The sequence below is a fragment of the Trachemys scripta genome, chromosome 8 (genome assembly GCF_013100865.1).
Source record: "Trachemys scripta elegans isolate TJP31775 chromosome 8, CAS_Tse_1.0, whole genome shotgun sequence".
In the NCBI taxonomy this organism is placed as follows: Eukaryota; Metazoa; Chordata; order Testudines; family Emydidae; genus Trachemys; species Trachemys scripta.
Window position 1 is genome coordinate 97,713,332 of NC_048305.1, and position 22,872 is coordinate 97,736,203.

The 22,872-nt window shown below is 43.0% G+C and overlaps 1 protein-coding gene across 1 annotated transcript in view; it reads right to left on the reverse strand.

The window, feature by feature from the left end:
- Window positions 1-22,872, reverse strand: part of LOC117881752 (nardilysin-like) — a 75,593-nt gene that overhangs the window by 50,759 nt on the left and 1,962 nt on the right. Inside the window, exons 2-5 of the mRNA XM_034779395.1 lie at window positions 12,345-12,633; window positions 11,876-11,957; window positions 5,699-5,852; window positions 2,576-2,649 (exon numbers count right to left, since the gene is read on the reverse strand). Coding sequence (XP_034635286.1) covers window positions 2,576-2,649; window positions 5,699-5,852; window positions 11,876-11,957; window positions 12,345-12,633 — 599 coding nt within the window. The remainder of the gene's footprint in view (window positions 1-2,575; window positions 2,650-5,698; window positions 5,853-11,875; window positions 11,958-12,344; window positions 12,634-22,872) is intronic.

Sequence of the window (22,872 nt, forward strand, 5' to 3'; positions counted from 1 at the left end):
GATTTAGCACTGTATTAAACCACTGGGCAATGTTCTAATGTAACTAACATCAATTTTCAACAGGGCCATACATAGTACATGGACCAGCACTGGACATGCTTTTCGTCAGGTACACAAAGTAGTAGTGAATTAGTTAAACTACATTATTTGCTGCCAATGCTCAAAAAAGGGAAGACAAGAGCAGAAGGGAAAGAAAAAAAGACACTCAGCCCATTGCTGAGAAACAGAATATGGGGAGGGAAGAGAGAAAAGGTGGTTATTTACCTGTACTATAACTGTTCTTTGAGATATGGGTGCAAACGCGTATTGCACACAGGCATGTGCCCACCCAGTGCACGGAAGCCAGAGAATTTTGTGTCTCAGTACCCAGAGGGGCTGTGCTCATGCCCTGTGGCTCTAATTCTCCCCTGGCAATTTAAGAGTAGCACTGCCCTTCACATCAAATGTCAAGAATAGAGACTCCGATGCAGAGATGACAAAGGATGGATCGTGGAATACACGTCTGCGCTCACATCTCAAAGAACAACAGTTGCAATAAAGGCAAGTAACTGTCTTTTCTTCTTCAAGTGCCTGCAGGCACGTATTCCATTCAAGTGACTCACAAGTAGAACAGAGGAGGGGCTCAGAGTCTACTAAAGAATGACTGCAGGACGGGCTTCCCAAAGTTTGCATCTGACCTAGACGCCATGGTAATCACATAGTGCCTGGTAAAAGCACGTACAGAACACCAAGCAACAGCCCTTCAAATGTCAAATACTGACATATCACTGAGGAATGCTATCAACGTCGCTTGGGCTCTCATCAAATGAGCTTGCAAGCTCTGTGAAGGCATGGTCTGAGCTATTGCATATGCTAATGTAATGTAAGAAGTTATCCACCTGGAAATCATTTCCACAGAGACTGCCTGACACCTCATACGATCCACATAAGAGACAAACAGATGAGGTGATTGAAAAGTCAGTCTCTCCAGATAGAATGCCAAGCATTGTCTCACATCCCAAGTGTGAAATCGTTGTTCATCCACATTGGAGTGCAGTTTAGGAAAGGACATCAGTAAATAAATCATTTGCTTAAGGTGAAACTGCAAAACCATTTTTGCCAAAAAAATTGGATGTGGTGATAGGGTCACTTTATCCTTGAAAAACTGTGTACACAGGGGCTCTACCATTAAGACCTGCAGCTTGCATACTCTCCTTGCAGATGTTACAACTACAAGAAAGGCTGTCTTCTGGCACAGGAGGGACAGATAACAGGTTGCCAGTGGCTCAAACAGAGGACTCATAAGGACTGCCATGACAGTATGAAGGTCCCACAAAGGAACAGGCTCTTCCACATGCAGGTGAAGATGAATGATTTCCCTTAGAAACTTCACCACCAGGAAGTTTGACTTCCCTTGGGTGAGCAGATGAAATACAAAGATAGCTGCCAAGTGAACTCTCAATGGGCTGACCAAGATACCAGAGGACTGAAGGCACAATAGGTACTCCAAAATGTCCTGAATACAGGCCAGCGTTGGCTGAATTTCCACAGCAAGCGACCAAACTGAAAAACACTTCCACTCTTGGCCAAATAAATCACCCTAGGAGAGGACTTGCAGCTGTTAAGCAACACTTGTTCAAAAAACTTACGAACATCGTTCCTCCTTCTCATCTAGTCATGTAGCATCTATGCAGGCATTGTAAATGGCTCTGAGCTCCAGGAATTGATATGGAGGGAAACTTCCTATTCCACCAACAAGCCCTGAATTTTCAACACCCCTAGATGCACTTCCCAGCCTACAGAAGAGACAACAGTGACCTAGTAACCTTAGCCAAAACTGTGTTCTGTTTAGTTTTGCTAACAATTATTTAATTCAACTCCCTGAGTTTTTCTGAAGTCTTTATTAAATATATCACTCTCCTACCCAAGTCTTCAACTAAGGGCAGAGAAAGCTGCACATTTGAGGTGTTTAACACATCCTCCAGCCAAACAAGGGAAGACCAGACTTGACATTCCTAACCTTTACTTAAAAACACAAGCAGGAAAACATTTTTTTTAATCTCTTAAAATCTACATTTTTAGCCCTTCTTTACATATCGTGAAGCATCAAGAAAAGGCACCGATCCATTTTTGCCCCTTTGCAGATCCCTATTAACCTAGTTCTCTTTTATTCTTTGCATCAGTTTTTTATTACACCAGGTGACTGGTGAAATTTTTCAAAGAATGCCTTTTTGATCAGAGGAAGTTTCTCATCATTTACAGACTGATTCACACTCTAATTATTCTCCCTCAAGTGTACTCTTTTTTCACAAGACTAGTCTCCCTATCAATGTTAATACCAACATTTGCTCTGCATTGAGGGGTGAACACAACACAACTTGACTCACACTCACATAAATGTATATATTTCATTAGGCTCAAGGATTTAATAAATTTGATTGACATAATTTTAGCCCCTAGTTAAATAAAGGACATATAAAATATTATGCATCAGACTTCGCAGCACTTAATACCTGAGAATCTTGTCAAGAACTTCAGTACAGTCAATGCTGTAGAGATAAACAAAAAAAGGTTATGACAAAAATATTACTCTTACCACTATCGACAGCCTCAACTTCCCGGTCAATTGCATCCCTGATCATTAGTGGGTGAATGAAGAACTGTGCCCACCTAAAACAAAGAGAAAAATGGCAAATCTTTCCTGTTGTCGGCTGAAAGATTTTCCAGAAAGTTTTTTTTTATAACAAAAAACTGCCTTTATGACAAACAACAATATTCATTTTTTTTAAGGTTTAGGATTTGCAGTAACTCAGAAACAATTATATAGTTCTGGACTCTTTTGACACATGTTCTTAATGCCTCTGAAGTAAAATGAATAAACCCAATTATTTAATATTTTCAGAAAGACAAAGGGCAAGGTCTTTGGAGTGGAAGTGGACTGGTAGAATATGGTACCAAAGGATGCAGAATCATCTGCCTTCAGCACATAAGACCTGCCATACCACATCTGACCCTCAGTGGTCCATCTAGACAGTGGTGCCTATCTCAAACTGTGGTCAGTACCAGTTGCTTCAGAGGAAGATGGAAAAAATTTTGAAAATCCTACTAAGTTCTTTGCCTCAACAATCCCTTCTGACAGAGTTCCACACATCGATTATGCAAAAAAAAAAAAATTTTCTTCATCAGTTTTAAATTTGTTGCCTTTCAATTTCATTAACTTCATACGTTCTTGTATGAGTGATGATGAATAGGTGTGCCTATTTATCCCCCACATACCATTTATTATTTTATAGACATGTATCATGTCATCTCTGCTTTGTCTCCTCTCAACTAGCCCCAGCTTTTTCAGTCTCTCCTCATATCCAAGTCTTGCCATATGTCTAAATATCTTTGCTACCCATCTTTGAGACTCTTCAAAATAGCCAAAGCTGGTCTGATTCCCACCTTTGGAGGGATGAATTCTGCCCTCCAATGTTTTACAGAAGGCTATCATAGAATTCCCATTGTGTGTGCATTCTAATGCAGAAATTAGTTCCATCACCATATTAATGGCTTTGATAAAAATGCGTATTTGCAGTACAACCTAATTCCCCCCCAGGAAATTTTGTCAATATCAAAAATATTTAAATTACCCTCTCCCCACCAGAAGATTGTTTAATTTCCCTATGACAGAAATGGAGCTTTATTGTATTGACATATCCTATGGCATGATGAGAGTTAATTAATGATCCTTCCTGGCACTGAACATATATTTTGCTGAATAAAGCAGTAGATCATTTTACTGCACCTTTTTGGTAGTACACTGCCTTATAAGAATCAATATTTTTTTTAAAAAAAGACTGTTAATAAAAAATTAAACAGCCTAAGGGGACACATGTTTAAAAGGAATAGGCCAATAAAAGATTCTCCTTTAAGTAGCCAGGTAAATGGAATGAACTAGCAATTGCAACAGTAGGAGAATTTATCATAGTCCTACAAGTAATCTGGCATAAATACATATTGAAAGTTGTCTTTCTTTTGTAAGCAGAGTCAGGATGAGCTCTACCCTGACATCTGGTGGTGAATTATGGCGAGTGTGGAAAAGAACTCCAGGGGCTGATCTTGTTTGCATAGGCACACCCACTCGCCTGGCATGAAACCACAGCAACTCAAAGTGGTTATTTTGGCTGGTGTGGGATCCCCAGTTTCTCTGTTATTGGGGCAGGAAGAATAAAGTTTTGTTACCCTGATTCTGTGAATCAAGGCCAGTGGAACTGTTGTATGACAGAAGGACTGAGTGAGTCATTCACCATTACCTAAGTAGCATTTGCTTGTCAAGGGGCATGGGTTACAAAACCCAATGAATTGAGAGAGGATGGGGATAGGTATTTATACCTGATGGTATGAGCCCTCTTTGTGGGTTTGAAACACCAATTGCACTACCTCCTCTCTCCACTGTTGAATGTCAGAGCTAACTTTGATTCCCTTAGGAGTCTAGTTACAGACTGCTGAGCTGAGCTGAGTTTACTTTGGGCCAATAGTGCACCAGCACTGGGGCTCCCCTACTACTAACTGAAATCACTAAAGAGCTAAAGCTATTTAAGAGCTGAGATCACTGAGGCTGTGTTAACTAGTGGGGGAGCCTGAAGCTATATTGCTAAGCTAACTTAGCTTAGCGGGGGGGGGAGCGGAGCGGCTCACAGGTCGGTGAGTGGAGTGGCTGGAGGAGCAGCTAGTAGAGCAGAGCCTTGTGGGAGCGGCCCAAGGGACGGCTGGAGCGGAGCGGAGTGGCTCACAGGTTGGGGAGCGGAGCGGAGCAGCTGCCAGAGCAATTCGTGGGACGGCAGGAGTGGGACTGCGGGTGGAGTGGAGCAGTTCGTGGTGAAGGCTGCGGTGGAACCTCACGGAGAAGCAGCCGCTTGGCCTCGGATCACATAAGGTGCCCCTTAACACCCTGCTCACCCCCCCCCCTTTGAACTCTGGGGCTGCACTGATCATGGACAGAGACTTTGGGGGGTTGTCGGACTTTTGGGACTTTTGTGATTCTTGGGTTGCTGGACCCAAGAGACTTTGGGATTGGTGGACTTTTGGGACTTTGGTGATTCTTGGGTCGCTGGTTTCAAGAACCAACGGGAGAGGACACGGACCAATTTGCTGGGGTGGGTCTTCGCTCATGGTTTGGTCTAAGAACTCTAGTTGTGGTGTTTTTCCAGTTTAATGCTGATGTTGTTTACCTCATGTTATTAAACATTATCTGTTACACTCAGACTCCGTGCTTGCGAGAGGGGAAGTATTGCCTCTTAGAGGCGCCCAGGGGGTGGTATGTAATTGTCCCAGGTCACTGGGTGGGGGCTCGAGCTGGTTTTGCATTGTGTTATTGAAACGGAACCCCTAGATACAGAACCCGGCCCTTGTTGCTGCCAACTTAGATGGGCAGAAGGGTTACATTTTCATAGCAGGTACATAAATTACATCACTCCTAAGAGACTATACACTACTGGGATACTACTACTCCCTCAAAAGACAGTGAGAGATCTAAGGGAAACTCACAGTCTCCTTCCATCTATAAGGACCTCGGTTGTAATAAGGGGACCTATGGAAGCTCAGCAACGGCAGGCTCCCTTCAATCAGGCCAAGACAAGGCAATGCAAAGTTATATATGTAGTTTCCTCAGGCAGACACACATTGTGTTAATCTATTTTAAATGAACCAGTGCTTTTTTTGGTGTGAGCCAGGTTACCTATCAAGTGCTTCTTTGAAGTATTTCTGCTGGATATCAAAATGGAAGACTGTCCGTTCACAGTCAGTTGAAGCGTTGTCACTGCCCCCATGTTTCTTCAGGAATGCGTCAAACCCATTCTCATCTGGATACTTCAAACTGCCCATAAATACCACTGAAACACAATCCATCAAAATTAAGCAGATATAGACACAATGATGATTTCAGAAAGACACAATTACATATAGACAACATGATTTCCCACTGCCTTGCACCTTGTGAAGGCATTTACACAAAGCAACAGTGCATTACCATTTGATTTAACAGCATTTTATGTCCATTTGCACAGGTGTAAATTACTACACAAGATGTAAGCCAGTGGGAAATCTAGCCTGTAGCAATTGACCAGCCTAAAAATGCAACATATAGAATGGAATCATTTCAGAATATGGAAAACACTTGGTTTCAAGTATGATTTTAAGTTGCACCTTAAAACTGAGCACATCAGTCTCAATCTAGTCCTCAGTAGGCCACCATAGAGAAACAGACATACAAGCACTCAAATTTATCTAACATTGAAGGAACTGTAAGAAACAAGCAATTACTATTTCAGTCCATTTATTGAAAATAAATGATTAATCTAAAGTGCACTGTCGGGGCGGGGGGGATTTATGTCCAAGACCAGCAGTACCCACGAGTGGCGATATTCTGGACTATGTTGCCCAGAGTCATTGGTGAGAGTCAAGGGCTGCCTTGCCTAGCAGCTAGAATCTGTGGCCACCATGCTTAGTGGCTAGAGCCAGTGTCAGTGTCACCCAACAGTGAGAACCAGTGACTGGGGCTAGGCGAACCCAGGCCCATGCTGCTCCACCAGGTTCCAACCCGGGGCCCTTCAAAATAATGGTCCAGACGCATAGCTTACAGACAGGCGCCAGCCCTTACCCCTGTGACACTTCCTCCCCCTGCTTCTGTTCCTCCATCTGCACAACTGGTGTGTCTTGGAGTCCCCTTGGTGTCCTTTCAGGTCACTCTCCCAAGTGTCTTGCCCTATTTGCAGCAACACGTCATCCTCAGCCCCCACAGTTGAAAGGCCTGAATGGCTTGACGGTGAGCCCTGTCCCAGCTGCTTCTCTGCAGGAGGCTACAGAATCCAACTGCTCTCCTGCTCAGTTCACCTAGACTGAGCTGAGCTGCTCCCTTTTGAACTCTCCCTCCACTGGCAGCATGCCCAGCAGGGCAGCCAAAGGTAGCCAGAGCAACTCCTTAACCCTCACCTCACCAGTGTGGAGTTAGCACACCCCATCACATAGAATCCTAGAACTGCAAAGGACATCTAGTCCAGTCCTCTGCACTCGTGGCAGGACTAAGTATTATCTAGACCACTCCTGACAGGTGTTTGTCTAACCCGCTCTTAAAAATCTCCAATGATGGAGATTCCACAACCTCCCTAGGCAATTTATTCCAGTGCTTTAACCACCCTGACAGTTAGGAAGTTTCTCCTAATGTCTAAACTAAACCGTCCGTGCTGCAATTTAAGCCCATTGCTTTTTGTCCTGTCCTCTGAGGTTAAGAAAAACAATTCTTCTCCCTCATCCTTGTAACAACCTTTTACGTACTTTAAAACTGTTACCATGTCCCCTCTCAGTCTTCTCTTTTCCAGACTAAACAAACCCAATTTTTTCAAACTTCCTTCAGAAGTCATGTTTTCTAGACCTTTAATCATTTTTGTCGCTCTTCTCTAGACTCTCTCCAATTTGTCAACATCCCTCCTGAAATGTGGCACCCAGAACTGGACACAATACTCCAGTTGAGGTCTAATCAGCACGGAGCAGAGCGGAAGAATTACTTCTCGTGTCTTGCTTACAACACTCCTGCTAATAATCCCAGAAGGATGTTCACTTTTTTTGCAACAGCGTTACACTGTTGACTCATATTTAGCTTGTGCTCCGCTATGAACCCCAGATCCCTTTCCACGGTACTCCTTCCTAAGCAGTCATTTCCCATTTTGTGTGTGCAACTGATTGTTCCTTCCTAAATGGAGTACTTTGCATTTGTCATTGAATTTCATCCTATTTGCTTCAGACCATTTCTCCAGTTTGTCCAGATCATTTTGAATTTTAATCCTATCTTCCAAAGCACTTGCAACCCCTCCCAGCTTGGTACCATTCACAAACTTTATAAGTGTACTCTGTATGCCATTATCTAAATCATTGATGAAGATATTGAACAGGACTGGACCCAGAACTGATCCCTGAGGAACCCCACTCATAATGCCCTTCCAGCATGACAGCATGGAAAAAGGCAAATATAGTACCCATCTTTAAAAAAGGGAAGAAGGAGAACCCGGGGAACTACAGACTGGTCAGCCTCCCGTCAGTCTCTGGAAAAATCATGGAGCAGGTCATCAAGGAAACCATTTTAAAGCCCTTGGAGGAGAGGAAGGTGATCAGGAACAGTCAACATGGATTCACCAAGGGCAAGTCATGCCTGACCAACCTGATTGCCTTCTATGATGAGATAACTGGCTCTGTGGATATGGGGAAAGCAGTGGACGTGATATATCTTGACTTTAGCAAAGCTTTTGATACGGTCTCCCACAGTATTCTTACCAGCAAGTTAAAAAACTACGGATTGAATGAAGGGATTATAAGGTGGATAGAAAGCTGGCTAGATTGTCGGGCTCTACAGGTAGTTATCCATAGCTCGATGTCTAGTTGGCAGCCGGTATCAAACGGAGTGCCCCAGGGTTCGGTCCTGGGACTGGTTTTGTTCAACATCTTTATTAATGATCTGGATGATGGGATAGATTGCACCCTCAGTAAATTCACGGATGACACTAAGCTGGGGGGAGAGGTAGATACGCTGGAGGGTAGGGATAGGGTCTAGAGTGACTTAGACAAATTGGAGGATTGGACCACAAGAAATCTGATGAGGACCAGTGCAGAGTCCTGCACTTAGGACGGAAGAATCCCATGCACCGCTGCAGAAAAGGACCTGGGAATTACAGTGGATGAGAAGCTGGATATGAGTCAGCAGTGTGCCCTTGTTGCCAGGAAGGATAACAGCATATTGGACTGCATTAGTAGGAGCATTGCCAGCAGATCGAGGAAAGTGATTATTCCCCTCTATTCGGCACTGGTGAGGCCACATCTGAAGTATTGCGCCCAGTTTTGCTCCCCTCCCCCACTACAGAAAGCATGTGGACAAATTGGAGAGAATCCAGCGGAGGGCAAAGAAAATGATCAGGGGGCTGGGACACATGACTTACGAGGAGAGGCTGAGGGAACTGGGCTTGTTTAGTCTGCAGAAGAGAACAGTGAGGGGGGATTTGATAGCAGCCTTCAACTACCTGAAGGGGGGTTCCAAAGAGGATGGAGCTCGGCTGTTCTCAGTGGTGGCGGATGACAGACCAAGGAGCAATGGTCTCAAGTTGCAGTGGGGGAGGTCTAGGTTGGATATTAGGAAACACTATTTCACTCCTCTCTTCAGTGAATCTGATGCAAAGTGATTGTTAAAGAACAACATTTCAACAACATTTTCCTTTATTCCTGGTATACCTCAGTCTTTGGCTAAAAGATACATCAAATGAGCTCTGTACTATATAAGTTTTAAGCTCACTTTTTTATCCACTTCTAAATTTCTTCTCACCGTTGTTTCAGCATTTTTATTCATTTAAATTATTTTAACATATTATAATAAATTTAGGCATTAGCATAAATTGCCATAATTTTAAATTAGGTTTATTTTTAAAAAGAAAATGAATTTAATTTACATTAAAAATTGAATTTAAATTAAAAGAACCTGGTTTTGATTTTTTTTAATTATCAATTTTTACCCACCCGTCCTTGACGCCTCCAAATTAGCCTCCCTCATATCCATTTAAAATGTTGCCACTAGGCTCATGTTCCTACCAGTCATGACGACACACAACTAAGAGCTAGTGTGCAAAGATCACTGCCTGTCATGCTCACCAATATTGCTTCATTGTTTACTTGTATTTCCCTCTGATCTATATCCATCTGATGTCTTTAGTCTTACCCTTAGATTGTAAACCCCCTAGGGCAGGAACCATCTCCTTCATTCTCGGTTTGTACAGCACCTAGCAGTAATGGGGTCCTGATCCATGATTAGAGCTACTAGATATAATGGTAATATAAAAAATAATAATGACCCCTGTGATGGTCCTCGGCATATCCAGGACAGAGAGTCATCTTGTTACCCCCAGCCTCCCGCATAAGGGAGTCATGCCTGTGCTTGGCTTGGTGTCAGCTCTCTAGCACCACCAGCCTTTCAGCCACTCAAGCACTCTCCTCTAGGCTATGCCAACCTTTAAGACAAAGAAAGGGCTAGCAATAGGTGCACCCCAAACCCTTTGAATCATTCCCTTGTGATATCTAGCCCGACACTGGCTACTCACAGAAATTCCACCAGCGTAGGATAACTCACTTATCTTTTTTACCTTAAATCACCGCTCCTGCATAAAACAAGGTTTAAGAAAGGATAGAGATTCTACTAGAAACAACAGAGTGATGAAAACAAGTCATTACAACCCAAAATAAAAAAAATAAAATGTGAACCTAGGTCTACACTTATTAATAAAAGTGACAAAGAGTCCTGTGGCACCTTATAGACCAACAGAAGTATTGGAGCATAAGCTTTCGTGGATGAATACCCACTTCGTCAGACGCATGTGGTGGAAATTTTCAGAGGCAGGTATAAATATGCAGGCAAGAATCAGTCTACACGTACACGTCTGGCTCTGTTGATTTGTTTCCCAGAAGCCTCCTGCTGCAAGACAAGCCCAAGAAAGACACCATGAGCGCAGGATTAAACAAAGACTGTGAATGGCTAGCCAACTACAAAAGCAGTTTCTCCTCCCTAGCTGTTCACACCTCAACTGCTAGAATAGGGCCTCATCCTCCCTGATTGAGCTAACCTCGTTATCTCTAGACTGATTCTTGCCTGCATATTTATACCTGCCTCTGGAAATTTCCACCACATGTGTCTGACAAAGTGGGTATTCACCCACGAAAGCTTATGCTTCGATACTTCTGTTGGTCTATAAGGTGCCACAGGACTCTTTGTCACTTTTTACAGATCCAGACTAACACGGCTACCCCTTTGATACTTGACACTTATTAACAGTTACCTTTCATGTCTAATAAAGTAGGTTTTTCCCCAAAAGTTCTGTCTGTTGCAGAGCTGGCTGGCTTCACAGGAATCAGGATCCAATTTTTCATGAGAACAACTTGCTCCTCAAAATGTCTCCTCAGTGAAATCATCCAGAATACCTTTCCCTCATCTGTGTTATCTGAAACAATCTTTTGTTTCTATTCATGGGCAGGGCATCCCTGTCTTGTTGTAACATTACTTTCTTTACCCTCAATAGGATTTGATGATTTGCGGTTGTCTCTTATGATTTTTCCTTGATGGTTTTTGGATTGAACAAGGATAAATAATCAAGCCTTGCATTGCATCACCAACTAAACAGGGCAGAGTGACCTGAACGGCCCACCACCAAGACATATCTCCTGGTGACTAATTTTTTACTCCAAGTCTATAAAGCATACTTTCAATATACATTAATTATTCCTTAAATATCACCCATACATACACCTTGCTATTATATGAATCTTGACAAGTTACTAGCTTTTTGGAGGTATCCTAATGTTACTCTTTATGGATAAATATCCTGTAAGGCGCATGTTTGGTGTAATGAATTTGTCAAGTCTGAAGTAAGAGGTTTTTTTGCAAAGAATAGGGAGCCCTTTACCTATGAGCCTCTGTGTCACAATCACCTCACCCACTCTTCACTCTCTACCACACCAAGCACAGCATGTGGTCCTCATCTTTAAGGCCCTCCATCATTTAGTTCTACCCTACCTTCCAACTTGTTTGTATTATGAAGTTTACCCACCCCCAACAACTTTATATCACCAGTGATGCCAGCCCCACATTCACCTCCATGCATTCTTCATGCAACCCCTTACACTTGGGGAGAACTCCCCCTGATAATTCATGAAACCCCCATCTTAGCCTCTAACATCCCTCCTTAAAACCTTTTTGATGTGGTACCTACATATCACACCCATCTGGCATTCTGCTTCTAGAATATTTCATATAAATCAATAAATCCAAAATAATGTCATTACATTTTTCACTTTGGGAGGAAACACTGAAATGTAAGATGATACATACTGTGCTCCAGAAAATGTGCCAACCCAGGCAGATCCTCAGGATCACAGAAACTCCCAACAGCAACACAAAGAGCAGCTGCAGACTGCAAAATAAACACAACAGACACTGAGGAGTCACTTCTAAAAAAAAAATACAGTCATTTTATCTAGTAGGTGAGAACTCCAGTTCTAACAATCTAACAGAGCTACTCTATACTCAACAAAGAACAGAAGAGTGAAACAGACCAGGATGTTCTGCTGGAAATATGAGCTCTGAGTCCATAAGTAATGGTAATATAGGCTCAACCCTGAACAAGAGAGGTAGATGCTCAGATACCAGAGATAGAGGCCACATTAGTAACTAGATGGATAGGACATTCAGGAATGGAGGACTAGCCTGTTTGTTTGTCAGACCACAATATTTAAGAGCTTAGGACCATGAGAGTAGTTCTCCACTTAACAAGCTTTGACTCTGTAACATTAGTACATACCAGCTTCTCTGTACCACTTCTCTTCTTTGCTTCTTCCTTTTCTGTTAGTTCTTCCATTTCCATATCATCAGAATTATTGGGATCCTCCTCATCATCTCCATCATTGTCATCATCCTCATAATTTTCCTTGTCCTCATCCATCTCTGCTCCTGAGTCATCATCTTCATCAGTTTCAATCTCGGTCTCATCATTATCCTCCCATTCCGAAGACTCCTCCGAAGGAACACTATCCATGTTATTTGCATCCGAAATCAGCAGTGCACACAAGCCATTTTGTAACATGAGATACCTGTGAAATCAATTATAATAATATTTGAATCTTCAATTGTCCACCTGCAGCCACAGAACTCCCAAAGAAAGTCTGAAAAATTCTGAATTTTTCATATTTGTTCTAGGCCAGAGGTTCTCAAACTGTGGGTTGGGACCCCAAAGTGGGTCACAACTCCATTTCAATGGGGTCACCAGGGCAAGCTTAGACTTGCTGAAGCCCGAGCCCCACCACTTGGGGCCGAAGCCTGAAGGCTTCAGCCCTGGGCGGCAGGGTTCAAGTTACAAGCCACCTCCCCAGGCTGAAGCCCTTGGGCTTCAGCTTGGCTGCCCCCCAACCTCTCCCCCACCTGGAGCAGTGGAGGCCCGGATGGGCTCAGGCTTCGGTCCCCACTCCTGGAGTCATGTAGTAATTTTTGTTGTCAGAAGGGTGCTGCAGTGCAATGAAGTTTGAGAACCCGTTCTAGGTTTTTGAACTGCATTCCCTTCCCCACAGTGATGTCCTTGAAGATCTGCTAAGCATGAAAGGTAGTTTGAGAGCAGAAAAGTTAAAAAAAATATCTACCAGTCCCTTTTTGCCATTTAATTATATTCCCAGACAAAAACTGGGTTAAAATGGAGATAAGGTTGATAGTAATTTAGAGTAAAAAGCACCACGGGGATGTTGCAATTATCCACCCACCCAACATACTCTCACACACACCAAAAACCAGACGCATTATAAAACCAGGCAGTTCAGAGTTACGTTTAAATGTAAGAGAAATCCAAACATTTGAATTGTATTCTATATAGGTTCTTATACTATGCTCATTACCACAGTATTTGAGCACCTTTCAGTACTGAACTGAGCAATGTGACTAACATCCATCACATGTTCTTTGTTCTCTCTCATATCCTCTTCCTGGGGAAGAATTCTGTGTGCATGCAGGTGTTGTTTTAGTAGGATGTTTTGTTTTCAATTTAAATATATATATATACACACAGAGCATATGTTTATATTAGAGAAGGGAAGGTCAAAGAAGTGCAATATGCACAGAGAAGAGAAAGTGTTGAAGTTTGTGATGGTTCTTCGTTCCTGTGGGAGTTCATTACACAGTCTCAGACCGGCCTGAGAAAGATCTGTCTCCTGCACAGATGAGCTTTTCCCTTATTGTAGAAAGGTCCATTGTGCCATAGGAGCAGAGCTGTTGACCATGGTGTTCATGTTGGACTTCTAGGTAACCTTTTAGATATCCTGGGTCCAAGCATTGAGCATCTTGATAAAAAGGACCAAGACCTTGAACTTGACTTGGCATTTTATAGGAAGCCAGCATATTGAGCAGAGGACAGATATGATGTGTTTTGTGATAGCCTATTTCACTTAGGAAAAGCACTCTAAGCACTGAAGGCTTCATGCCCAGGTATACTACATTGCTTCAGTCTAGATGAGAGGTGACAAAGGCATATATAAATGAGGCCAGGTCATCGGCCAAGAGGATGGGATGAAATCTCCTAGCCAACTGCCCAACACTCCCTTCTTGGGGGGCGGGAGGGGATGTCTTAAAAAGAAAATACTTTTTAGGAAAAACTAGCAGAAGCAGCAGCTGTCTGCCAACAATGGAAGAAAACGTTATCGGCATTGCTGCCACCCCACTATCTCCTGGAACCGCAGATATTCTTCATCCTAATCCTGCGAGATGTCCTGACCAGACCAGGCCTCAGAGAAGCAACCAGACGACACTATCACCTGCATTGGCTCAATTCTGATCACCAGCTGGGATATGAGACTTCATCTTTCCCCTCGCACTCTCCATGTGTCCTTTTCTTTCACCACCTTCTTTCTTAAAGTCTGGCTATGATGGCTGTCACATGCTGCTTGTACACGGTAGATTGCAGGACTGCTACAAGTAGGACAGGCTTCTGTACCAGTTTTGGACTGGCGACAGAACATTCATCATGAAGAAAGATACAAGAAATGTGTTCTTTTTAAGATACTTTAAAGCACTGTCAGGTATAATTGTTACCAGCTCAGATAAAGTATGTTACACACAGTGCCACCTGCTGGCTGAACATTATAATAGTTTTAGCATTCCATCACATCTCCCCCTTTAAGTTTTATAGTCGTACCATTTACAAAATTTTACTCTATCAAGCAAACTTTAAAGTTCAGTACATATCAGTTTGTTAAGGTGTTTCTGAATCATACAGGTTTTCTAATAACATGACTCAAATGCCTAATAACTTTGTGATCTGGCTGTCCATTAGTTGCAATGGCTGGTTGTGGTTGGTTTGGAATTGTATTCTTCTTGTTCTACATCTGCCATTTGTAAAGTTTACTCTGTTAATTGTTCCGTCTGAGGAACAAACTGAAGATGTGAATGAGCTCTGAATTTTTCCACATCTTGTGAATTTAGTCTGAAAGATTTTGTAGCTATGGACTTGTCCCTCTTTTCCTCAGTGGATTTATGATAATTATTTTTTGCAGACATGCTGTGTCTCTTTACTGCTTCTGAGCTAGTTTCTGGTTTTTCAAGTTGCTCCTGCTTTTTGTTTTGCTCCTTCACTAGCTCACTCTGCTTTATTATCTGGATAGCTGTGTGTATGGTTAAAACTGTCTTTAATTGAACCTGCTGTGAGACACTTTTGTCTGTAAGCCCAATAATCAGTCTCTCTTTGATATTTTCATGTTTTGCAATCCACAAATCTCAGTTTTCTGCCAAGGTATGAAAGACTTTTACAAAAGACTCAACACATTCCCCTGGTTCTTGATCTCTCTGGCGAGAACACGGCCTTTCATAAACCACATTTTTCTAAAGGTATAAAGTATGCATCAAACAGAGCCAGAACTCTTTCAGTCATCCTTGTGACTGTCATCAGTAAAGGCAAAGGATTTAAAGATATACTCTGCCTGCTTCCCCATAGCATAAATTAAAGACAATACCTGGATGTCTCCAGTTTCCTGGAAGAGTTTAGTAGCAATGTGAAGTCTTGCAAAGCATTTCTTCCAGTCAGTCCATTCTGAATGCCTGTCATAGCTGAAGTTCTCTTGTGCATCAAAGAGTGATATGTTGATTATATCCATCCTGCAACCTTTGTTGTTGTTTTTTCTTCTGTTTAAAACCTTTGTTGCTGATTTCCAACATTGCATATTTGCAATACTGCTGTAAGCCTGTGACCAGAAATAGGCAACTAAAAGAAATGTCCTGAACAGCCTGATGCCAGTACAAGTTTCCAGATCTCAGAGTGAATGACAAGACTGTGTATTGGGCCTGTGTTTTCCCAACAGTGAGTTTGCAAGTGAAAGTCAACACCGGAGACAGAAACTACATTTTCTATCTTTGCTATTCTTTACTTTACTCTTTTATGTATGTCTTGTTTTAGCTTCTTAAGAAACAGGATTTTAAACAGCAGCAACAATATAAAAAGCTCCAGATCATATCAACTAACTTTTCCTTCTCCCTCAAAAAAAAAAAAAAAAAAAAAAAAACCCCAAAAAAACAACAACAAAGAAAACCACAGAGACAGAACACTTGTTTCTTTGAAGGACCCAGTTTTAAATGAAATTTAACTCAAACTAATTAATAGAATTAATTATCAGAATATTTAATAAAACAAGCCTTAACTCCTGCATTTTTAAACTAGATAGTGATAACACGGTTCATTTTTCAATTCACACTTTCTGTGTGTAGATATGGGTTTATAAAACAAGGAAGAGTAGTGTATGTTAACCCTAGTTGTGTTGTGTTTACTCAGAGCTGGATTAAGACAATCTAGAGCACAATACACACCACAAAATGAGGGTCCTGTGGCTTCATCCACCCCCATTTGGAGTGGCAGATTCTCATTGAGATGCATATGGAAATTTGCACTTCTCAAAGCTATTCGTTCAGACTGTCTGCAGATTTAGGCAGCTATAGTTGCATCTGTTACACCCAGGTCAGAGACCTTTCAAGGGGGCCACAAGGCCCCACAGCTGAAACCCGGTGCCCTGAACCCTAGCACCCCCCACAAAGCCTGCAGTGGTGCGGTGCAGAGCTGAAGCCAGCAGCAGAGCAGGGCAGAAGCTGGGAGCCCCTGTGCCCTGAAGCCAGGAGTGGCAAAGGGTCAAGCTAGTAGCACTGGCGCCCTCCCCCTCTGGAGCTGGGAGCAGCAGGGGAGCCCCAGTGCCCCCCCTGAGCTGAAGCCAGGAGCAGGGCAGAGCTGAAGCCCTGAGCCCTAGTGCTGCCCACAGGCAGAAACCCTGAGCCCATGGGCAGAGTTGCGGGGCACAAAGGTATTGCCCTCCCAAACTGCAGTGCCTTACCCAGAGTGGGGTAGCCCCAGGGGAAGCTCCAGCCTCCCACCCCCAGTTCCCCTCACCCTCTGGCCAGGTTGTAGGTGGGAAGCCAGAGCCAGGCAGTGCGGGGCAGCTGTTCCTCTGGCTGGTGGTGTCATCTGGAGTGGACAGCTGTGGCTTCCCCCCATTTGCTGCTGGTGTCCAGGGTTGCAGCTGCTCCTCAGCTCCCAGCCCCCTTTGACTGCTCATGCAGCCACTAAAAGCCGCCCAGTCAGGGGGACCCAGCTCCAGGATGGCAGAGCCCTCGGGTAGTAGCCACCGCAGAGGGAGCCCTCTTGGCACATAGCCTCTAGCTACCCTCTTCCTTCACCCTGAGCTACCCCCTGCCTACACACACCCCCTACCTACCTCTCTCCCTGCACTCTGAGTGGTTTTCAAACTTTCTGAACTGAGTACCCACTTTGAGTTATATTTTTTGGTTGCATCCCCCCTGGGTGGCCTGCTGAGGTAAGTCAGGGAGTGGAGGTGGCACTCCCTCCCTGGATCGCATTGTGCGGAGCTGCCGTCTCTTGCCCCCCACCCCAAATAAAAGTCAAACTACACCTATGCCCAAGGGCACCCCAACCCCTGCTGGCCCAGAGCCCTGAGTTCCCCCCCACCCGGTAGGCCCTGGAGTTTTTATAACATGTTGAGGGGGGCCTCAGAGAGAAAAAGGTTGAGAACCCCTATTCTAGAATATATACAATTGTTGACCCTATAACAACTTATTAAATTTATATTACTGTAGTGTGAACAGAGAGTCAATTGTCTTCACGTCCTACAACAAAAGTCTTGTACTCAAATGGATACTGCTTCTGCTAGTGACCATTATAGTATCATAGAGTTTAAGGCCAGAAGGAGCCATTATATCATCTAGTGTGACCTCCTGTATATCACAAGCCATTAAATTTCATCCAGATACCAATACAGTAAGCCCAACAACTTTAGTTAGACTAAAGCATTTCAGTCCTAAGGACAGTAAACTTTGTGTCACAAGCAGAAAACAGGAAAGACCAAGGTGCCACCAGTTCCTAAGATTCATAAATTCATAGATTCCAAGGCCAGAAGGGACCACTGTGATAATCTAGTCTGACCTTCTGCATAACACAGGTAATCAGACTTCCCCAAAATAATTCTTAGAGCATAGCTTTTAGAAAATATACAATCTTGATTTAAAAACGGACAATGAAGGACACTTCACCAAGATGCTTGGTAAATTGTTCTCTAATGGTTAACTACACTCACTGTCAAAAATGTATTCCTTATTTCCAGTCTAAATTTGTCTAGCTTCCAGGCATTTGATCATGTTACACCTTTCTCTGCTAGATTGAAGAGCCCACTATTAAATATTTGTCCCCCCCATAGATATATAGACAGTAATCAAGTCACCCTTAACTTTCTCTTTGTTAACCTAAATAGATTGAGCTCTTTGAGTCTATCACTGTAAGGTTATATTTTCTAATTCTTTAATCATTCTCATGACTTTTTTCTGAACCTTCTCCAATTTATCAATATCCTTTTTGAATTGTGGGCACCAGATCTGGACAGTGTTCCAGCAGCAGTCATGCCAGTGCCAAATACAGAGATTAAAATAACCTCTCTACTCCTACTCAAGATTTCCCTGTTTGTGCATCAGGATCACACTAACTCTTTCGGACACAGCATCATGTTGGTAGCTCATGTTCTGCTGATTATCCATCATGACCACAAAATGTTTTTTAGAGTCACTGCTTCCCAGGACAGAGTACCCCATCCTGTAAGTACACCCTACAGTCTTTGTTCCTATATGTAAACATTTACATTTAGCCATACTAAAACACTTATTGTTTGCTTGCGCCCAGTTTACCAATCAGTGATCTGTCCTATTCACTATACCACTCCCCCAATTTCTGTGTCTGCAAATTTTATCAAGGATGATTTCATATTTTCTTCCAGGTCGTTGATAAAAATGATGAATAGCACAGGGGCAAGAACCAATCCTTGGGGGACACCACCAGAAAATACCCACTTGATGTCAATTAACCATTTGCAATTAAATTTCAAGACCTATTAGTTAGCCAGTTTTAAACCCGTTTAATGTGTGCTGTGTTCATTTTATATCATTTTAGTTTAATTCAAATGTCATGTGGTACTAAGTCAAAACACATACAGAAGTCTCCATATATTACTTCAACACTATTACCTTTATCAACCAAACTTTTCATCTCATAAAAAAAAAAAAAGATATGTTAGTTTGACAGGATCTATTTTCCATACACCCATATTGATTTAATTAATTACATTAACCTCCTTTAATACTTTATTAACTGAGTCCCGTATTAGTCACTCCATTATCTTGCCCAGGATCAATGTCAAGCTGACAGCCCTATAATTACCAAATCATCCCAATTACCTTTTTTTTTTTAAATATTGCAACGGCAGGGAATTGATTAGGTAAGATATACTCAGATGATCCCAGCAGGCAAACCACACCACTTGCTTCTGAGGAATGCAGGAAAAAAAGAAAGTCCCTACCACTCTGACCCGTGGGAACATTCCTTCCCAACTCCAAATAGGGCAGTAAGTCTGACCCTAAGCATGTGAGCAAGACACACAGTCAGGCATCTACAAAGAGAATCTTTTGTGCTACCTTAGACCACTGGTCCACCCTGAATGGTGTCCCAGTTCTAGCTGTAGCCCATCTAGCCAGCTGTGCATCAGGGGAAATAATTCCTGCCTGACCACTGGAGGCAACCAGCTGAAATCCTGAAGTATGAGATTTCATTATATAGAGTTGCAAGTGTTATGAGCATGGTGAGCACACAATTATGAGGTGTAGCAACGTAGCTTCCATATCACTTCAGAAGAGAATATTTTGACAGAAGTCATAAGCCTCTTTCGCTATTTCTATCCATGCTTTTATCCTTTCTAGATCTTTGTATTTCTTTATACACTTCTCCAAATAAGTAAAAGGGAATATAATAATACTGTTCTATTTACTCTCATCTTCAGGTCAACACTGACGATGTTTACTAAATACAGCAGGAAAAAGTTTCCATTATTAAGGTCAGAGATTAACTCAGGAACAGCTGAAAGCAATTGGGTTTTAGCTAGCAAAGCTGAGGTGGGAATCTCAAATAGTTCTAGGTAATGCTGAATAGTAAGGCCATTTGGTCAAGCGTTCTTAACTTTTTCCACGTTGAGTTGAAGATGGAAAAAGTAAAGATTATCCCTACATAACTGAGCGCTAGTTACTGAAAGCACGACACCCACATCTTTAAGAACACAAGACTGTTCAGAAAGCTGCAAGCGGGGACGTTCTTTCCCAACCAGTGGATTACCACTGGTGCTACTGAAATGCCAGTAGTGATTCTGGTGGATCCAGTTTACCCCTTGCTCCCAGGGCTCACAAAACCATTTACTGGCCACCTCACCCACACCAAGGAAAGACTCAACTACCAGGTCAGAAAGCGCAGAATGACAGTTGAATGTGCTGTTGGTAGAGTGAAGGGACACTGGTAGTGTTTACTCACTAGAATGGATCTCAATGAGAAAAATATTCCAATGGTTATAGCTACCTCATGTGACCTAAATAATATTTGTGAGGCAATGGGGGAAAAGCTGTCACCAGGATGGAAGGAGGAGACAGGGCAGACTTTGAACAGCCATACATCAGCCATTACAAGAGTTCAACATGGAGCTAGGCAGTTAAGTGAGGTTTTAAAAGAAGACTTTAACAGTCAGCGATAGCAGTGCTCTGTACTGGAATGTTCTGTGGACCTGAAGCTTTGAGTGCTGTTGGGAAACGTGTAGTGCTTTCTGCATATTTACACACATTATGTTTTACCGAAGCTATGAATGATCTGGTGCTTGCTGTACATTTATAAATATGACTGGGGGGTGGTTTCCAGAACCTCTGAGTTTTGTGGTGCTGTACATTTACAAGTACTCTATGCTTTGAGCATTGCATTGCATTCTGAAATGTGTTGTGAAGAATAATTATTTAAAAAATAAGAAATTTGGCAAAAACAGTGCAGGAAAGCAATGTGCAAAAAACAGCAGGCAATACAAACTCTGAATTGAACTTTTAGAATTGGAAAAGCAGCAAAAATTTCTGTCCATTTCAGTATACAAATGTCATCCCTTGTGTTACACATACTGACCTATGTTGGTGTATGTTAAGCAGTGTTTTTCCTTGCAGTCACACAGTGAGGAATCATAGGGATTAAGACGTGGCCCGTGATGCCACATGATATGCTTTGGAGTGTCAGGGCTGCTTCTACAGAGCTCTCTAAGGACTGCAAAGTGCAGGGAGCCAGATTTCTGGGCCTGTAGGTCAACCAACATATGAGTTTGCTTCCTGAGAAGCTCCATTATGTCTTGGTGCATCTCCCTTTCCCCTTCCTGCTGGGAATCCTAGCCTTTCCCATCTCCTTTTTCATTCTCCATAACATCTGTCACGCTGGTCTCCAGGACCTTTGTTCACGATCTGAAGCAGCAATAGCTTGCAAGATCTTGCTGAACTAATCCTCTTCTTTCTCCTCTTCAGGATCAGGTGTTCTGCAGAGGTGCAAGGGGCACCCCTCAAAGCCACAATGGCAGCTGCTGATAAAAACAGACAGATGTATCATTGGATTTATAGTCACAACAGAGAGGGAATAAGTTTCGAACTCCCTTCCCTTATTCCCATAAAAACTTTTCATAAGACTTGCTTATTGACATTTCAGCTTTGAAGTGCCTCTGCACAGCACCACTCTTCAGCCCCAGCCACGGTGAGCATGGGCCCACTGGGGGCAGGGGAGGAATTCTGGTTGCATGAAACAATCAAATTTTGGTCCCTATTCCATTCTACAAATATAGAGCAATGGCACTGAATATTGGCACTACTGTCTATAGGCAGTGGTGGTTTTAGCTGATATCTCACTCCGGAGGGTAGCAAAGCCACAGACAGCACAGCTGCTACTGGCATCCTGAAGCCATCCAGGCCAACATGCCACTAGCCTGCTTAGTGCAATGCTGCCAGCTGAACTCACCGTGGTGAGGTGTGGGAAAGTATCGTCTGCAGAAGAAGAAATAAGGCAGCCATCCCTAGAACCCTTCAGGAGAGGATTGCGGAGTAACACCATGAAAGTTTCATTGAGATCTCTCAGGAGGATACAAGGGACATTCTTCTGTACATAAACAAACTGCTCCGCATGGCCCTCTCCATGTCCAATCCAGCGGGGGAACAAAACGCAGATATCACCTCTCTCTATTTGTTTTACCTCCATCTCTTCCTGTATGAGTAAAACAACTAAAAGTTTATACCGGTGTCTTGTTAACTTGACAATGGGCCAGGAGACATCTTTACATTTAAACACTAAGGAAAAATGCATACACACGCTTACCAAAGATCCCTTCCTCTTCATTGGGCTCATCCATATTTGGCTGCCAGGACTGACTAGACCATGGTGCAGTCTCAGACAGGTCTTGATTTGTTGTATGGTTGGACTCCCTCCCCCACGCCCCACATCTCCTCTCTCTTCCTCTTCCCTGTTCATGGCAGGGCTCTACATCTCAGGCTCCTCCAAGGTATTCACAGTGGTTTGCAGAGTGCTAGTGGGGCCTCTGTCAAATATGGCACACAGTTTGTTTTAAAAGCAGATCAGCAGCTCACCACTAGATTGATTATTGGCCTCCCTTGTCTCGTAGCATGCCAACTGCACTTCCTTCGCTTTCCTTCAGCACTATTTCTGATTCCTGTTGCATCCTTTTGCCTGCATTCCCCATGCAATTTGCTCATAGATGTCCACATTCTATGGGTAGTCCATAGCTGTGCTTGCATAGCCTCTTCTCCCTATAGTCCCACGAGACCCAATATCTCTTGTATACTCCAAGCAAGAGCATGTCCGGTGTGTTGAGCCAGTCTGGTCAGCTGGCTAGTTACACATAACAAGGGAGAGTTCCTAGACACGTTCACCAAGGTAGACAATCAGGAAAAGGCATTTC